Source organism: Uloborus diversus, chromosome 4 (genome assembly GCF_026930045.1).
Source record: "Uloborus diversus isolate 005 chromosome 4, Udiv.v.3.1, whole genome shotgun sequence".
Classification (NCBI taxonomy): domain Eukaryota; kingdom Metazoa; phylum Arthropoda; class Arachnida; order Araneae; family Uloboridae; genus Uloborus; species Uloborus diversus.
Genome location: NC_072734.1, coordinates 94,689,017 through 94,702,531, shown reverse-complemented (window position 1 = coordinate 94,702,531; position 13,515 = coordinate 94,689,017). Strand labels below are relative to the sequence as shown.

Genomic DNA, 13,515 nt, shown 5'->3' with positions numbered 1-13,515 from the left:
TACACCGCCTACAATATATTTATAAAATATGGAAAAGAAAATAACTTTTTAAAGACAAAATTGATTACAATGGAAAATTACTTTTAGAAAATCCTTGCTACCTGTAGTATAGATAAGTGGAAAGAAAAGCTCCCATGAGATCTAAAACTTAAGGCAAGAAGTCTATCAACCAAGTGTTGGAAATCTGGGTATTGAATCTAAATTTTAGGTCAGATAATGTGCCTAGCAAGCTCTTATTTCTAACTTTGAAGACATATGACGCAGTGAGAAGCAAAGAGATGTAAGAGCCAAAATTAGAAAATTTTTGATAACCAGAACAAATGTTAGGTGAACATCTTCTCTGTTTTGAGGCACGAGATAGTACTAGTAGTCCTGGTATGCCCCAAAGCAGAATACTTTAGGATGTTCTGCAACGAAAAATCATTCTACCAAAATTGTTCTGTAAGTACTTCAAGCACTGTACATGAAGAATTTCATTTCCACAAATTCGGTGCTAAAAATCAAAATCTTTTCATATAGAAGTTTTTTTATTTATTTTAATTTTTTTAACTGGATTGTTGTTATTTTTTTCTGTGGAAATGAGATATTTCCGCAAACATCACAGCTTTCAACTAAATGGCTAATTAAAGAGCACTGAAAAAATAAAAAAAACTTTATCACAGTGTTAAACCTTAACTGATTGAGATTCTCCAAAAATAGTTTATATGCTTTTTAAAATGCCTAGAAAGAGCAAAGATACGAAATTTTATAAAAATCCGAACTTAGGTGTCAAACCACATTTTTTTTGGCTTATTTTACATGGCATGAAGAAGCAATTAAAATAATGTTACTCAATAAAGAAATTACTGAAATAATCAATAAAATGAGGCAAGTTTGGGTTGCATGCAATGAAACACTTCAAAACTTTCTAAATAATAGAAATCTTTTCTGGATCCAAAGGGATTGGAATCTCAAACAAGACACGCAATTTCCGGTGATGGACGTGTTTCAATGATGGCATGTTTCCAAAACATAGGCGTATGGTGGAAATTGCAGTGTATGAAGATTGATTTGGAAAGTCCCACAAAGGACTTATCGAATTCAACATTCAGAGCTTTCCGCCAAATTATCGTAATTTGCGAGAATTTTAGATTTTCTTCTAATTTTAAGAAATCTGCAGAATTTCTGAAAAATTCTATCTTGAGTTAGAAGATATTCGTAGAAAATCAGCAGTTTCTACTTATTTTTGGCACCGCGGTTTCTGCAGAAAATTCGTCAGTTTTCCTCTCACATTTGAACAGAATTGTTCTGCAGCTCTGGCATCTGTTCTGCGACGTACGTCGCAAATTTAGTAGTATTCTGCTTTGGGACTGGTAGGTGCTGCTATACAGCATGATTTAGAAAAACTTTTCAATGAAAGCTTATCTAGGACGAGAACACATTTTATTCAAAACTTGAAAATGCCCACTTACATCCCTTAGCTTCTCACTGCCTTACTTCAACACGTTACTCAGGACATCCACTACCCATGATACAAATTGACAATAGCAAGAACAGCTAAATACAAAGATTAATTTTCAAGAAAAATATTTTATTCTGATTTATTACAACCAGGTTAAGTAATATACTAATTCTTTACTGTTTAGGGAAGTCAATTTCCCATATTTTTACGGAATAATCATCACTACATGATGCCAATAAATTTGGAATTTTAGGATTCCAATCAATAGAATTAACATCCTGAGTATGAGCTTTTTCAGTTAGCACGAGACTATAAGTAGGAGCATGAGGATCAGAATCATTATCTTCTTTAAATATTCTGATACAATTATCGCCACAAGCAGTAGCTATAAGGTCATTCGACTTGTTCCAGGAAATATCGTAGACAGTACGCTCATGAAAACCAGACAACGTACAAACACATTTCCATGTTGGATCACGACCGATCGTTCCTATACCTTCGGAGTTCCCAGGAAGATATTCTCGCCAGATTTTAACAGTTTTATCATCACTACACGAAGCCATCAAATTTCCGGAATTGTTGAAATCAACAGACCACACTGTTGAAGTGTGAGAGGACAAAGTACAAAAGACAGACCAATCATCGCAATCCTCTTTGTAGAACTTTATGGTATCATCATAACTTGTCGACACAAGAATGTCATTAAAAGGGTGCCATCGAACACATTTTACATCCTGAGTATGACTATTTAGAACACTAGCACACTCGTACTCGCAATCTTCACCAACTTCCCAAATCCAGACAGATTTATCTCGGCTGCAAGTAGCAAGATATTGACCAGAAGAAGACCAGGAAACGCTTTTTACTTCATTTTCGTGCCCTTCAAGTGTTGCTACGCATTCGAATTCTCCACTCCTCTTATCCCAAATGCATGTTGTCGAATCGAAACTAGTTGACGCCAAAAAGGAACCACATGGCGACCACGCAATGCTACGAATAGTTCTTTGATGAGCGTCAGTAAGAACAGCGACAGAACTCCACGTATCACCTACTTTGCTCCATAATCGGATTGTCTTATCACCCCCACAGCTAGCTAGAATAGTACCGTTAGGATTCCAAGCAACACACCAAACTCTGTCTTTATGACCTGTTAGTTCGAAAACGTTTGTAATAGACATCACAGTGCACAAATGTTGTTATAACAGGATTTGCGATGCAAAAACGATGCTCAGAATCAAAAAAGAACTATGGTTCTACGCATAACAAATAAATCGCCTTATAAAGCTAAAATTGTCATTAAAACACTTCGAATAGAAATAGCGAAAGCTGTAGAAAGTTTAGCTAATAGCGATCAGTGTTTTAAAAGCGTTTTTAAAGAGCTCCCTAGGTTCGGCACCAAAACAAAAACAACACATGCTTCACTGAAGAAATTGAGTTGTAATTTTTTGACTTGAATGGAGTGCGTTTAAAATGGAGCAATGCCCGTGCTTCGGTGTGTTAACTTTCAAGCAAAAAAAAAAAAAAAGGTTATGCGTGTATTTAACGTGTTAGCGAAAATGAACAGCTCTGACTATGTTATATTTGTAAAAACTATTCTTAAACAGTTGATCTTCTTGACAAATCTGAAAAAGGATCCTCAACTCGCTGAAGAAATGTTGATGATGGAGCCTCCCCGAACCCCCTAGTTTCTAGAGTCCTTACAGGAACTCTACTAGTTTCAGACCCGGATCTGCGAACCCGCAGTGGAGAAGAGGGAGGGAGAGTGAAACGTCCTTAAGGGGCCCAATGACCCAAGAAATTAAAAAAAATAATAAAAATATTTAATTTGAATTTTGACATCTTGAATTCAAATTATGTTTTTCGCAATCACGAGTGTGTGTTTGTGCGTGTGTGGGGGGTATGTGTGTTTGTGTGTGTGGGGGTATGTTGTGCTTGCTGTGTGTGCAGGCATGTGTGTTTGTGTCTGTGCTAGCATAAGTGTATGGGTAGTTGTGTATAGAATGTGTGTGTGGAGGGTTTGTATGTGTGTGTAGGCATATGTGTTTGTGTCTGTGTGCAGGAATGAATGTGTGGGTAGTTGTGTGTATGTGTGTGTGTGTATGTATGTATGTATGTGTGTGTGTGTATGCCCCAGTAGCACAACAATTTTGGCCAATATCGGTCGAGTATTGGCCAAACCTGGCGTGCGTCGCCGTATGTCGGACGATTTTACCCGATTTTGGCCAATACTGGGCAGTATTGGCATCCCGATACTGAAAAAGTGAAAAGGCTTTATAAAACGTTTTTTAAAAGGAAATTTTGTGTTTAATATAAAGGTAGAACTGTTATAAGACTTTTTCCAGTAGATTTGGTATTTGAAACTCCTGATTAACGAAACTGACAGACCTCGCTATTGGCCGATCTAGTCCAATACTGTATAGGCTTGGCCAACTGATACTGGTCAAATCAGAAAAACTTAATCAACGGTTACTTTTCAGAACATTTCGCAATTTCCTCCCGAAAGAATAACATGAATAACAGACATTTAGACAAAATTTAGCACTGCAAAAATATATTTGGAAATTTACGCTTCCTGTCTAATGTCCAATGCTGTTCGATACTCAGCAACATTGGTCATCTCAATTATTAAAGTGCATTCAAAACAGTTTTCTTGCAAAGCATTTTGAAATTCAATGCGTGGGTACAATTGGAAAAATTATACTGAAATAATTTAGGAATCTATTATCCACAAAAACGAAACGTATGGAGGTTTGGTTCTGCCGACATTGGCCGATCGCATCTGATGCTGCGCTGTATTGGTATTCTGAATTAGAAAATTACTTTTAAAACAGATTTTTTGCAAGACATTATAAATTTCTATACGTAGGTACAATGAAAAAAAGTCATTTTACAATAATTTATCGATCTATAATACACGATACCGAAATGTACAGCGTTTATCTTCTGCTGACATTTGCCGATCGCATCCGATACTGTGCTGTATTGACAGTCTGAATTAGAAAATTACTTTTAAAACATATTTGTTGAAAGGCATTTTGAATTTTAAGGTGTAGGTTCAATCAAAAAAAGTCATTTTACAATAATTTATCGACTTATATAATCCACGATACAATGTACGGCGTTCCACTTCTGTCGACATTGGCCGATCGCATCCAATACTATGCTGTATTGACATTCTGAATTAGAAAATTACTTTTAAAACAGACTTTTTGCAAGACATTTTGAATTTTAATACGTAGGTAGGATTTAAAAAAAAGTCATTTTACAATAATTTATCGATCTATAATACACGATACTGAAATGTACGGCGTTTTTATCTTCTGCCGACATTAGCCGATCGCATCCGATACTGTGCTGTATTGGTATTCCGAATTAGAGAATTACCTTCAAAATAGTTTTCCTATTGGATGTTTGCTGCTTCTAATAAGTGTATAAAATTGAGAAAAATTATTCTGAAATAATTTAGGAATCTATTGTCCCCGATAAAGAAATGTATGGAGTTTCGCTTTTGCCGACATTAGCCGATTCCATTCGATATTGTGCTGTACCGTAAGGCTACGGCTGTACATCCAGCGCTCTCTGATGACGCATGCGCAGAGCCGGGAGTTCTCTCGCTCCGCTCCGTCGAACGAAGGACGCCATTGCTGTTGTTATTAGCTTCATCATTAACTCGTTCTGTGGGTAAGTTTGAAATCGTTTTGTATATTGAATAGAATTGCAAATTTCTTTAAACTAGAATTTGAAATGTGTTATACTTTTTGCATTCACTTTTTGTTCAATACACATAGTGTTCTGAATACCCGAAAAACCTTCCAAATTTGCTTGTGCTGTGTTTGTGATTGTTTTATGATGTCAATAGCGTGGGGGGGGGAGGCATTTCAATTAAAACTTTTTAGCATGTGCTATCCTTTATTATAAATTGTTCCTTTTCACGTTTTGAGAATCGAGCTATATTAACGTTATCGCTAACACTTACAAAAAAAAAAAAAAGACGCCGAACTGTTTAGTTCTATATGTTACAGCTATTTTGCTTTGTTTTATATTTTCTTATCTTGCAGAGATTTCATATAGTACAGGGAAATTGCATTTTAGCTGTTTTCAAGCATCGAGCAAGAGATAAAAACATATAAAATATTCTTTTTTTTCCCTTGAAAATTCTTCCCGTACTCTTGAAAAAATAAGTTAGAATATAGTTAGAATAATTGTCATTTACTGTCAAGTATAACGCTTATTTGTGAGGCAATATAAGTATTTAATTTATGTCAACAACCAGTTAATATATTTAACAATTCAGTTTTGAATCAGATATGTACCTACAATTTCTGAACATTTTGAGGCTTCGAGGAAAAAAGATGGAAACTTTGATTCTTTACAAACATTTTTTTTTTTTAAACAGTGATGTTTTGATGAAAATAATTTCATGAATTCACAAATATTTTCAATATTTCAAGTGCATATAACATATTACTTTTCAGGGAAATCCAAACTCAGGAAATGGATAGGTACCGTAGCAAAAGAGGGTTGTAGTAAGTTTATGCTCTCTGACGCTGTTTTTTTTTCTGGTGCACTTAACTGTAGTTGGCACTTGACATCAGTTTATGAAAGTAAAGGTATTGAGTTATTAAAGTAAGCAGAAATAGTATCTTTATCTCTGTTGTGCTGTGTATTTTCTCTGTATTGCGATTTCAGCGGTTGTATACTAAATTGTTCAAAGCTGTATGTAATATTAAATATTTATTTGCAATTTATTTGTGATTTGTGCTTATCCAAGTTATTTGAGATAATTGCAATATAATGGCTGGAAGTGAAAAGATACTTAATTCTATAATAATTGCTTAAAATTGTATCTGTAAAAATTATCATAACCACAAAAGATTACATAATCTAAAAGGTTACTTATTACATCATCCTACTTGCTGGAGTAGTAATTGCTTGTTAGTATTTTAAATAAAAAGCATATATGCCTTCAAGATTTTGATGCATAGAAAAATGCTCAACTAACTACATAGATTTGAGGAAAAAAAGAAATCTCTTCAACTAACGAAATCCCTATTATAGCATATCATAGTGTATGTTGTTATATTTCCTTATTTTCAAAAACAAAATTTGAAATGTTTTAATATTTGCTATTTTATATCTAAATGTGAAAAAGATAATTTCTAATTATAAAGAGTATTTTGATATTATGGCAAATATGAGTTTAATGTAAACTTCTCATTAACATCTTTCAGTAATTTGATTTGTTTGCATCTGTTAAAAAAATTGACTTTTTCGATTACATAATTTTTAATTTTGTCTCAAGAATTATAGTTCAAGGTTAGGAACTTAACTTTAATAAAAGTTTAAATAGTTGTACAAGACTTTCAGTTGTATGTTGCCATGGTTCGCTGGTATAGGTATATCTATATATGATATTTTTCATATTTATTTTTGGAACTAGGATAGAATGCACTGTAATTTGGTAAAAAATAAAATGCATACTTGAAACATAACAGTAATGTTTATTATTTAGGTTTGTTTAATTACTGCCTTTTTTAATATCTATGTGATTTTCCCTGCCAGAGGTTCAAGTTGTGCCGCCCGTATGACCTCTTGATCTTTTCAGCAGGGAATCCTCTCTCATCAGACTCTAGAGATGAATGATACCTGTTTGTCCACACAACAGAGGATCTTCGACCGTCTGGCTTCGAACCCGCAACCCTTTAGTCCACTTCACTGATCCATGATTTGGTAAGTTTGCTCAATAATAAAGCCAATTATAAAAAGTTTTTGTACCGCGATTTTTTTAATTTTCTGTCGGACCAGTGATAAAAACCTTCCAATTGGGAAAACATAAAATTAGAGCAATGACTAAAATGTACACATATTGTTAAAAAATAGACTCTTGTCCAATATTGAGAAAAATGTGTAGTCTTTACTTTTTTTTTTTTTTGGATACAATTTCACTTATAGCAGAATCTGTGCTAACATTTTTTTGCAAATTTACTTCTTGGTTGGCAATAATAAATTAAAATAGCTTTCTAATTTTTTAAAATAGAAAACATTTATCTGTTTTTGGAAATGTTAAAGCATTTCCATGTAACATAGTAAATTTATCTATGTTTAGAAAAATTATTAAGCTGAAACAACACATCTAAATTGATAATTTCTTTCCTGATACATGATTTGGGTCATTCCAAAGTTAATGCAACATTTAATGTCCAAGACTTTAAGTTGTAGGGTAGTTCTCAAAAGGTGAGAACAAAAACATTGCTTTTGAGCCATTTTTAAAATTTTGGAATTTGAAATCAATTTTGCTTTTATTGCATAGCATGTATACCTTGAACGTCATACACAAACATAAAAAGACAGCAGGTATTTATGCAATTTAATAAATAGCGAATTTAATGATCGGTCTGTAGATAACAGATTTTGGGCATATAGTTGTCCGGTAGGTAACAGATTTTGGACATCATCATAATCAGGGCTGTGGAGTCGGAGTCGGACTAATTTTGGGGTAAAGGAGTCGGAGTCAGAGTTGTTAGAAACCATGCCGACTCCGACTCCGGGGCTCTTTTTTTCTTTCATTTTCACTGACTCTCCTTGCATTTTTTAAAAACTGACTACCAATTGGTTCGATTACATGTATAAAAAGCTACTAATGAGAAAATAAGCCATTATGGCAATCAGCTAGCTTGAGTGCTTACCGAACTTTCTGTAGCCGTTCCCTAGTTTTCTTGCCTTTTAACTTAACTAAAAGCAACTGTCAGCAGACTGTTTTGTTGCCTAATATTGTCAAGTAATCACTTTCAAATAAAAATAGAAACATAGTGTTTTGTTCAATCTCAGTTATAAAATAGTAAAAGGAACATAACAATTTAGTTAGACGAGGCCCGTAGCTCAGGTGGAAACTTTTGAGAGTGATCCGCAAACTCAGATAAGTTCTGGCGAAAATGCACAAATCCAAAAGATCCGATGAAATAATAGATTTTTTGTTCTTTATTAAGACTATTTCTATAAGCTTAGTTCTCACTAAAAAGTATGGAACAAAATAAGTGTAAATCATTTCTTGGTTACAACACTCAATAATTACAGTTAATCTTAAAATCTTCATATGAAGGTTAATCTAAAGCAGCCAGTAAAATTTAAATTAAAAATTTAGCGAAGAAGAAATATAGGTATAGTAAAAGCTATTCGTACACATTTGTACACCGCCGAATTTTGTGTAAAATTAGCTCCTGATGTATATGGGCCCTATATTTGTTGAAATTTTATTGATAAAGTATAATTTAAAATATATCCGGGAAAATTTTCAGAATTGAAATATTTATATTTTTTATAAACTCTGAAATTAACTTTGGAAGTCACCTACCAGATGGGTGTCACCCGGGCCAAACCACCCCCTCTCAAGAACTTTGCCGGGAAAAAAGCTTTTCTCTCAAGTTACAGCTTTCAAAAATTGAAAGCACACGATTTGATCAATATCTATTTGTTAAACGTTAAAGGGGGGAGGGAAAATTACAGCTAATCCTTCTCAATTTTTTTTAAAGGGATTTTTAAGTCATCTCACTTTTAAACTCGTAACTATTGGAAAATTTGAGTTTTAAATTGAATTTCTAACGTTGTATGTGTCTTGGGTTTACAATAAAAAAACAAAATGCAAAATTTTCATAAAAAAGAATTAATATTTCAATCTCTGTTTAGAGGTTTTCCCCCTTTCCCTGAAGAAAAAAAGGGAATTGAAAAAGTACAATTAAAAAAATAATAATAATAATAATAAAATCAGGAGTCGGAGTCGGGCGTTTCAAAATCCAGGAGTCGGGGACAGAGTCGGCCATTTTCCTTCCGACTCTGCAGCCCTGATCATTATGAAAGTTTCACTTTTTGAACTTTTCCAATGAAAATTTTATCTATTTTTAAATCCTGCAATGAAAAATAGAGGATTTATGAAGTACATGAGTGACCTTATATACTGGTCTTAAAATAATAAAATTTTGTTATGGTTTTGTATAATCCGAAAAAAAAAACATCCATTTTGCCAGCGCAGGTGATCAAGTCGCCAAAACCGCCGCTGTTGGCGAAAACCTGAATTCCTCTCTGGTAACCCTCTGCATACTATACGCTGTGAGTTGTCGCCAATCGAGGTTTGCTTGGCGATTTTTGCCGCCTTTGTTTACTACTCGTTACATCATAACTTGAGTTTCTACTGTTATTTATGTAATGTCTAATGCATAATGTATTAATTGTTCAAAATAGCAATGAATTAAAGAAATTAACATTATAATAGCCTTTAGTTAGTAAGGTTACAAGACAGAAGAGCATATTATAATATTGAATAAATGGACAGAATTATCGGCGTCTAGATCGTAACGCAATTTGGACATCTCACATATATGTTTAAGAAAAGTGATTTTACTTCAAAGATACTGCATAAAAACACATGAAAACACTTTAAAATGATTAACAATTGATTTTGAGGATCAAAAAATACCTTTAAAACATATAAATCATATATTTAGTACTCAAATAATAGCATTGTCAAGATTGTAACTTTTGGACATACATAAAACTTCCAACTTCCTTCTTTTTTTAAATTTTTTACACAATTAATAATCTGTCTTTAATTTTTTAATTTGTAGAAAATATTATCAAAAAAATATTCAGTTTGAGATTCATACCCTTAATTTTGTTTTGAAACGGTTGGAAATAATTAAAAAAAAAATTTTTTTGATGGTACATTTGCCCAGTTAACGTTTTGAAAGTCCAAAATTGTGCCTTTTAGCAATGAAAATATATTTTTAAGGGTATTTGAAGAGCATTTTTTCCATAATTTTTAATATATTTAACAATTATTTCCATTTATCATTAATATTCCATAATTTTATTTTTCCATAATTCTTGCCTCTATACAGTATTATTATTTAACTCAAAAATTTTTGAGTCAATTAAAATGAAAGTTATTTTGTGTTGAAGCTTCAAAGTTGAGGTCTGTGCTTGCTCCCCCTTTTGAGAACTGCCCTGTAACCTTTTCCCAAATTTTACTCCAAAGTTAAATGTAAACATTAAAAATGATAGGTCTGACATATTTTTCATTGATACATTACTAAAATTAAGTACATTTTTTACTTTTTGAATGGGGTTATTGAAATTGTGTCCTATAAAACAACCATGTCCCAACAGCACTTTATTTATTTTTAAACCTTTTTTTTTTCATGTAATTTTTTTAAAATATGTTTCTTTTTCTTTTCAACTCATTATTAACATATTATACTAACATGTTTTTAAAATAAAATTTCAAATTTATTTTTATTTTATGGAAGAAAATCTTTTGTCTCCTGTGGTACTGCCTCCTTACTTCTTTAATTATTATAATAAGAATGTGTTACTTAAATATTGTCAACGATAGCTATGTACTCCTACAAGTTATTAATGTAAAGTAGCCATTTTTTTCGCATGTGCTATTTTGAAGAGTTCCAGGTGAGGAAAAAAGAACTTTAGACATAAAAGATATAATTATTTTATTGTTAAACCCATGTTAAAACTTTCAGGTTGAGTTTAAAAGAAAAAAAAACCATATACTTTTGCATTGTTTCCATTAATACAAGGGGAATTTTTAATACCATTTTGTCCCCTGTGTTACCTTGATCTTGGTAACACAGGAGACAACAAAGTAACATAGGGGACTTAATTGTTTCTAAGCTTGCTATGTAGTTAAATTTTAAAAGAAAAAACATATTTAGGTTGAAAGAATATGCAGTATTTTAAATTATATGAAAAATATGTCTGTTTAATATAATTAAGAAATTGCAAATGTTTCTTTGGTTACAACCAAATTTTATCACAGATCGATGAACAAAACAAAGGAGGACTAAAAGGCACATTTTTCTTCTCTTAAATTCTATTTAGATTTCTGTTGTAAGAATTTTTATCTCTTTTGGAGTTATCATTATATAAGTTCAGTTTTGGTACTTGGAAAATATTTTTAATGAAAAAGAGCACTATTTTTTTTTTTAATTTCAAGAAGGGTGTAGTGTTTAAAATAAGAAACAGGTTTTTACCTTAATGTTACTTTCTTAAAGACCTGCTTAACCTACAACAATGAGATTTTTAGTAAATTTGTCCTCTCTTTGTTGCAGAGTGCCAAGTATTTTCCTTTTTTCAAATCTGAATATTTTATATTTAATGTTAATTTGTAATGAATTGACTTATATATATATATATATATATATATATATATATATATATCATTTCTAGTTCATATTAATTTTTTTTCCTGGTTATTGTTAATTTTAAACGAGTTTGTAATCGTAAGGCTGATGCATATGGTCACGAGAATTATGAATTAAAAACAACAAGTTTTAAATTTAACATCTGAATATTTTCCTTTGCATTAAAATTACTTTGACAGTCTGAATTAATTTTGTACTGTGGACAAATTATAACTTTCAATATATTCAAAAAAAGTATGTTTCTTTATCGATTATTGAACATTTAAATTTGTTCTCTATTTCAAAATTATTTTCTACATCTGATGACTTTTTCAAAAATTATTTTCCACATCTATTTATTTCTGCATCTGGCAACTATTTTGAAGGCTTTTATATCATAGATTACTAGAAGCAATTATTTTAATAGCTGAAGTCAGTGGTAGCCCTGAGGAGATTTTGTTTTCATGAAAAATAGTGTTTATAGTAAAACTAGTACCAGGTTGTCTTAGTAAATTCAACAATAGTGCATGATTAAGAACTTTTGATTGTGAAGTATCTTTATTTGAATGACAAAGAAAATAGATGACTTACTTTAATACTCCTTGTATTTTGAACTTATTCAAGCCTAGAAATATGTTTTTATATTCTAAATATTATTTAGAATATAAAAAAATATTTCTATAAAATAATAATACAATTATTTTTAAAAATTAGAAGAATTAGCATCTAAAGCCTCTAGAATTTCTTTTCCTTTTTGCTTGCAAAATACAACAATTAGAATTGTGAGCAAAAATGAGAAGTTTTATGGAATCTGATCTTAATTTAAGAAATGTATTGATCCTCAAAAATCCATACTCTGAACAGTAGTTTGATAGATCATTTTTGAAAGTAATAAAATTAACAATTTATGCAGAATAAACTACTTAATGATAAAATAGATTCTTTCTATTAGATTCAATCTAAATTTAATTGTGGTAAGCTAAATCTAAAATAAAAATTTTTTCAAAGTGATTTTCTTATACATTTAATCTGTATTGAGTTTCTATCGCCTGTAAATTTTCTGCTGTAATTACCTAGCTTAGGTTTGTACTACATAAATTTGTTTGATATTGAACCTATAAGTCTTCACTCTTTCTGTTTACAACAACAGAAGTACACAACCATTCAAAGAAAATCATTTATATCCGCAAATCAAGTTATGCGTAATTTTTTCATTTTGTAATTTAAAAATACTTGCTAAAATAATATGAGGGATAATCTATTTGTATAAGTTATTTTACAGTGTCTAATAATTGCAAGGGTAAATGGGGGCTGCCACTAAAAGCCCACAGTGGTTCACGAGCAATCTTCGTGATCTGCAAACATTTTAGTTGATGGTGAACAGCATCATTTTTGTAGCTGAAATTAAATTTATCAAAGAAAATTTTTGGAATCATATGATTTCATCACACATAATTGTTGTAAAAAAAATATCTCCATTTCAACTTGTACCCTTTGGGGAAAGGGTTCCCTCCCCCCAAGCCGAAAAGAAAGGAAAAAAATGTAGGAATCTGCAAGAAATTTTTTGAAAATATAAATTTGCCAAAGTAAAGAGTCTTATCAAAGAGTAAGACATGATTTGGAAAATATTTCGTTACTGTTATAATCAGCAGTGAAATAATTTTATAGTCTTTAATCATCTCCACTGGAGCAGCAAGAATTTTTACCTGAAAGGGAGGGGAGATCTATAGTCTTGATGTGTTTAATTTTATCTAATTGGTAGCAAATTGCTAACTCTACCGTTTCTACAGTAATAGAATTAGCAGTATATGTTGAAGCTAAGAACTCGGGAGAGTTTGACCTCCAAACCATTCTTGTTGCACCACTACTTATGTCAGATTAACTACC

General features: G+C 31.7%; 1 protein-coding gene across 1 annotated transcript; it reads right to left on the bottom strand.

Annotated features, from left to right (window-relative positions):
- Positions 1 to 1,569: 1,569 nt before the first annotated feature.
- LOC129220877 (probable cytosolic iron-sulfur protein assembly protein CIAO1 homolog) lies at positions 1,570 to 2,858 on the bottom strand. Its single transcript, XM_054855312.1, has one exon. It carries the CDS (start codon positions 2,617 to 2,619, stop codon positions 1,615 to 1,617), a length of 1,005 nt encoding a protein of 334 aa, XP_054711287.1. The 5' UTR covers positions 2,620 to 2,858; the 3' UTR covers positions 1,570 to 1,614.
- Between the last annotated feature and the right edge of the window lie 10,657 nt (positions 2,859 to 13,515).

Coding starts and splice junctions, on each gene's coding strand:
- LOC129220877 (XM_054855312.1), bottom strand. CDS start 2,619: ATGTCTATTACAAACGTTTTCGAACTAACAGGTCATAAAGACAGAGTT.